The sequence below is a fragment of the Myxine glutinosa genome, chromosome 4 (assembly GCF_964187855.1).
Source record: "Myxine glutinosa chromosome 4, kmMyxGlut1.1, whole genome shotgun sequence".
In the NCBI taxonomy this organism is placed as follows: domain Eukaryota; kingdom Metazoa; phylum Chordata; class Myxini; order Myxiniformes; family Myxinidae; genus Myxine; species Myxine glutinosa.
In genome coordinates this window covers 217,414,705-217,421,109 of record NC_136264.1, presented here as the reverse complement: position 1 = coordinate 217,421,109, position 6,405 = coordinate 217,414,705, and the positions used below count along the sequence as shown (strand labels likewise).

Here is a 6,405-nt window from a genome sequence, read left to right as displayed (position 1 = left end):
TAATTAGTTTTAAAACATAGTTTAACGGCAACATAGTTTGCCGACGGGAAATAAATGAATACGCTCTCAAATGTGCCATCCGAGGCAGAGTCTGTTCGCCACGTTCGGCACACGCGATAGCTCGCTGCTCTCTGATTGGTTGAATCGTTTTTTGGACATAGCTCGGTAAGTAATTGTCCGATTAATTTAAAACCTTGAAAAGGCACATCCTCGGGTCCCCAGCAATATACCTGGCAAGTTTCAAGTATATCGGACCGGTAGTTGTCGAGAAACAGCGGTCACAGACAAACATACAAACATACAAACATACAAACATACAAATGAAAAATCGGTCAGAGACCGAGGACTTGCCGGAATTTACTTTTTTATCGGCCATTTAGGACAAATATGGTGGCTGAACCACGTGACCGATGACGTCATCATTAACATATTTTATTCCCCATGGATAGTTCTTCACAATGAGCCATGTCTCAATTTTTTCTGTTCAGTACTTTCGGAGATATAGAGGTGCAAATTTATTCGGTTTTTCCAAGATGGCGGCCGAACCACGTGACCTATGACGTCATCATTAACATATTTTATTCCCCATGGAGAGTTCTTTACAATGAGCCATGTCTCAATTTTTTCTGTTCAGCACTTTTGGAGATTTCGTGGTGCAAAGTTTTGCCGTTTTTCCAAGATGGCGGCCGAACCACGTGACCTATGACGTCATCATTAACATGTTTTATTCCCAATGGAGAGTTCTTTACAATTAGCCATGGCTCAATCTTTTCTGTTCAGCACATTGAGATATCGAGGTGCAAAATTTTTCGGTTTTTCCAAGATGGCGGCCGAACCACGTGACTGATGACGTCATCATTTGGGCACAGTATATTAGAGGGCAAGACCAATATGTGTGCCAAGTTTGGCGATTCTACGTGCAACGGTGTAGACGTAGTGCTGCAAACAGACAAACAGACAAACAGATGAAAAATCGGTCAGAGACCGAGGACTTGCCGGAATGTACTTTTTTATCGGCCATTTAGGACAAATATGGCGGCCGAACCACGTGACCGATGACGTCATCATTAACATATTTTATTCCCCATGGAGAGTTCTTTACAATGAGCCATGTCTCAATTTTTTCCATTCTGCACTTTTGGAGATATAGTGGTGCAAAGTTTTCCCGTTTTTCCAAGATGGCGGCCGAACCACATGACCGATGGCATCATCATTAACATATTTTATTCCCCATGGAGAGTTCTTTACAATGAGCCATGTCTCAATTTTTTCTATTCAGCACTTTCAGAGAAATGGAGGTGCAAAATTTTTCGGTTTTTCCAAGATGGCGGCCGAACCACGTGACATATGACGTCATCATTAACATATTTTATTCCCCATGGAGTTCTTTACAATGAGCAATGTCTCAATTTTTTCTGTTCAGCACTTTTGGAGATATAGTGGTGCAAAGTTTTGCCGTTTTTCCAAGATGGCGGCCGACCACATGACATATGACGTCATCATTAACATATTTTATTCCCCATGGAGCGTTCTTTACAATGAGCCATGTCTCAATTTTTTCTGTTCAGCACTTTTGGAGATATCGTGGTGCAAAGTTTTGCCGTTTTTCCAAGATGGCGGCCGACCACGTGACTGATGACGTCATCATTAACATATTTTATTCCCCATGGAGAGTTCTTTACAATGAGCCATGTCTCAATTTTTTCTGTTCAGGACTTTCGGAGATATGGAGGTGCAAAAATTTTCGGTTTTTCAAAGATGGCGGCCGAACCACGTGACTGATGACGTCATCATTAACATATTTTATTCCCCATGGAGAGTTCTTTACAATGAGCCATGTCTCAATTTTTTCTGTTCAGGACTTTCGGAGATATGGAGGTGCAAAATTTTTTCGTTTTTTCCAAGATGGCGGCCGAACCACGTGACCGATGACGTCATCATTAACATATTTTATTCCCCATGGCGAGTTCTTTACAATGAGCCATGTCTCAATTTTTTCTGTTCAGCACTTTGAGATATCGAGGTGCAAAATTTTTCGGTTTTTCCAAGATGGCGGCCGAACCACGTGGCCGATGACGTCATCATTTGGGCACAGTATATTAGAGGGCAAGACAAATACGTGTGCAAAGTTTGGTGATTCTACGTGCAACGGTGTAGACGTAGTGCTGCAAACAGACAAACAGACAAACAGACAAACAGACAAACAGACAAACAAACGAACAGATCAACATACTTGCCGGAATCTTTTCCGGCAAGTAACAAACAGACAAACGAACAGATCAACATACTTGCCGGAAAATTTTTTCCGGCAAGTAACAAACATACACACAGAGATTAGTGGAATTATAGATAGATGAAGATCAAATAGCTGTATGTTGAAATATGTTGAAAAAGTCACAACTTTACATGGGGTGTACTTACTTTTTCACGTGACTGTATATACACATACATATATGCACATATACATATATACACATACATACATATACATATACACATACACATATATATATACACATCTACCATACCGTCGTGGCCAAAAATATTGGCACACTTGCACTTTTTTCAAATAACTCAAAATTTTCTCGAAGAATAAGTTGAAATTCACGAAAGTATTTGGTCCCCACAATTCTATATTTCACTGTTAATATTACAGAACCTTTGTTTTTGATTCAGAACTTAAAATATCCTTTTAAATCAGAAAATAAAAAGAAATGTCATTGACAAATTTATTGACACCCAAGACTTAATATTTGGTAGCAAGCACAGCATTTGGACAAAATACCTACAGTCAAGCGCTTCCTAGTGTTGGCCAAGCGGTTAGGGTGCCGGCTTGGCATCCTAGGATCCTGGGTTCGAATCCCGGTCGATCGCTGAATTAACAACAGGGGGGTTGACTCAGCCTGTCATCCTTCCCAGGTCGGCAAAATGAGTATCAGTTTACTGGTAATTCCCTGTATGTTGCAAGAGGCGGCTAAAAGGGTTGGTGGCAGGAAGGGCATCTGGCCATAAAACATTGCTTAAAAAAGGGGCCCATGGTGCCCGAAAAAGGCCAACCCCTGCTCTGCAGGGAAAAATGGCCTCAAAAGGTGGTTCAAGCACTTCCTGTAGCCATGAATGAGCTTCCTACACCTCTCTTCTGGCAGTTTGTCCCACTCTTCTTGTGCAAACTGCTCCAATTCTCCCAGATTTGAAGGGTGCCTTCTCCCAACAGCTGTTTTCAGATCTCACCACAGGTGTTCAATGGGATTTAGATCTGGACTCATTGCTGGCCACTTCAGAACAGTCTACAGTTTTGTCTTGAATCATTCCTGGGTGCTTTTTGAACTGTGTTTCGGGTCATTGTCCTGCTGCAAGACCCATGACCTTCGACGGAGACCCAGCTTTCTGACACTGGGTTGTGCATTGCGCTCCAAAATGCCTTCGTAATCTTCCGATTTCATGATGCCATGCACACATTCAAAGTACCCAGTGCCAGAGGCAGCACAGCAACCCCAAAACATCACTGAACCTCCTCCATGTTTGACTGTAGGGAAGGTGTTCTTTTCTTTGAAGGCTTCATTTTGTTTTCTGTAAACATAGAGATGATGTGCTTTACAAAAACGCTCTAATTTGGTCTCATCTGTCCATAGGACATTCTTCCAGAAGGATTTTGGCTTGTTCAGGCGTGTTTTCGCAAACGCTCGTCAGGCTTTCTTATGTCTCTCTCTCAGTAGTGGGTCCTCCATAGAACCCAATTTCATCGAGTTGGCGATGGATGGTGTGAGTTGAAACTGTCGTACCATGTGTCTGAAGGTCAGCTTGAATCTGTTTGGCAGTTGATCGAGGTGCTTTCTCCACCATTCGAACAATCCTTCGGTCAAGTTTTCTCTTGCGGCCGCATCCAGGGAGATTGGCTACAGTGCCATGGGCCTTAAACTTCCTGATAACATTGCATGCGGTGGACACATGAACATAAAGGTCTCTGGAGATGGACCTTTAGCCTTGAGATTGTCCACGGTTGGCTACAATCTTGTGCCTGACCTCCTCAGAGAATTCTCTGGTTTTCTTTCTTTTCTCCATGCTCTTTGTGGTACACACAGTGACACAAAAGTGCAGAATGACTCCTTTTCTCTATTCAAACTGGTTGAATGTTTGATTTTTATATTGCAGGCACCTGCAACTCACCATAGGTGAGTTCAATTCCAAAGTAAAGGAGAATCACCTGCTTGAAATGAGGTGAAATTTCTAACAACTTCTAAAAGGTGCCAATAATATTGTCTGTGCCATTTTAGGATTTCTGAGTGGAATATGCTCAGATTTAGTAATTTTTTCACCTTTTTTTGTTTTGTTCCACTGCAAACAAAAGAAATACAAATGTGGATACCAAAATATTTATTGATTTCAACAATTTTCTGGAAGAAATGGTGTATTATTTGAAATGAGTGCAAGGGTGCCAATATTTTTGGCAACTACTGTATATACTATATAGTAAATGTATATGCAGAGTCGTTTAGTGATGGGAATATTAAGAGGGGGGGAGGGAGAGAGGAGATGAAGTGGAGAGGGAGAGAGAGAGAGGAAGGGAGAGAGAGAGAGGAAGGGAGAGAGAGAGAGAGAGGAGGGAGTGAGAAATGTGATGGGAAGGTGATGGGAAGGCAGGGGAAAGAGAGGGGGAAAGAGAGGAGGGGTCGTAGGATGGTGAGGGGCAGAGAGAGAGTGCAGGGGAGGGGAAGAAGGGGGGAGAGGGGAGGGGGGAGAGAGGAAGGAGGGTGAGGGAGGGAACTGTCTGTAAGATTTACACACACCACTTTAGTCTGTGAGAGGTCATCATCATCATGGTTCCAAGGCAAGCCATGTTTAAATAGGCGAAAACAAAATGGTGGCTTAAGATCCCAGCAATAGAGGCCTGACCAAGAAGGAGTAACATTATTTTGGTAAGAATTTTTCTCTTTTTTTTTGATGAGCACCCCCTAAATCATCTTTAAACGGGGTATTTAAACACACCCTAACACCCAGTTTAATTTCATGCACTCCCTTGATATGCATGCAAAGTTTGCGGCTGCTCTGTTTCATGGTTTTGGAGTTATGGGGGAGATGAGCACACACTCACGTACGTACACACACACACACACACACACACACACACACACACACACACACACACACACACACACACCTCACTGTAGAATGGATTATATCTTGTAACAGGAATGAAGTGAATATTAAGAGGTCCTCACCCAAGTTTCACATCAAATGATCGCGTTTCATTCACAATCTGTCCTCCTGTTTCCAATAAGCCAATCTGTCGACGAATTTCAAAGTCTAAACATTGAAAAAAGTCAACATATTAAACAAGCACATCAAAGGAAAGTCTTTTTATAAAGTACGTACTCATATATGGAGGATGAAAAACGGTGCAAAACAATCGTTGATGCATGAGACAATAAATAAGCAAATAACCAGTGTAGTGAAATCGTATTCGTACTAATGCTGAACCCAGGTGATGATCGTTGCTCGCTGACACCGCTAGGGGCGCGGCTATAAGACCCGCTGCGGTCGGTGCTCAGAGGGACTTCTCCTGTGACATGTTACATCTAGTGGACTCGCTAACGGTACGCCTGCATAGAATATTAAGCTTGCTTGCATTGAATGTTATGAATGGACCCATGTGATGCCAAACCTTATTCCTATTGCATTTCCTGTATTTACAGAATGATGTCATCTATCTATAATTCCAGTAATCTCTGTGTGTGTGTCTGTGTGTATGTCTGTGTGTCTGTGTGTTTGTCTGTGACCGCTGTTTCTCGACAACCACGGGTCCGATATACTTGAAACTTGCCAGGTATATTGCTGGGGACCTGAGGATGTGCCTTTTCAAGGTTTCATATTAATCAGAGAAGTAGTTACCGAGCTATGGCGATTTATTTACCAAACTCCGCAAGCCGTTCGCTTTGGCTTTGCGAATGGACCAAACCATTTCATGTAAATAAGAGGGGGGGGGGATTGTCACCGTACTCGCAAGCCGTTCGCTTTGGCTTTGCGAATGGACCAAACCATTTCATGTAAATAGAGGGGGGGGATTGTCACCGTACTCGCAAGCCGTTCGCTTTGGCTTTGCGAATGGACCAAACCATTTCATGTAAATAGAGGGGGGGGGGGGATATAATTTTAGATATATATATAGTACGGGCATGCCCTAGTGGTCTTAATGGAATTAAACCACCAGATGGACTAAAGTTGTGGACCCGATTGGTTTTTCACAACACTTAATTCCATTAACGATCTACCGACATGGCGGGCAACAAGACGCTGGTGGTCACACCATTCTGCGCCGACCCGCAAGCCTCGGATGGTGGATTGCAACTGAAGCACTGGCTGAAAACGTTGGAGAACCATTTCGCTGAGCCTGAGACCGAGCCGACG

At 42.9% G+C, this 6,405-nt stretch overlaps 1 protein-coding gene across 7 annotated transcripts in view; it reads right to left on the bottom strand.

Annotated features, from left to right (window-relative positions):
- The window catches only part of GATB (glutamyl-tRNA amidotransferase subunit B), a 173,506-nt gene that overhangs the window by 97,187 nt on the left and 69,914 nt on the right, over window positions 1-6,405 (bottom strand). For all 7 annotated transcript variants that reach the window (XM_068114434.2, XM_068114433.2, XM_078777033.1 and 4 more), the window contains one exon: window positions 5,220-5,304. In XM_068114434.2, the coding sequence (XP_067970535.2) occupies window positions 5,220-5,304 (85 nt within the window). The remainder of the gene's footprint in view (window positions 1-5,219; window positions 5,305-6,405) is intronic.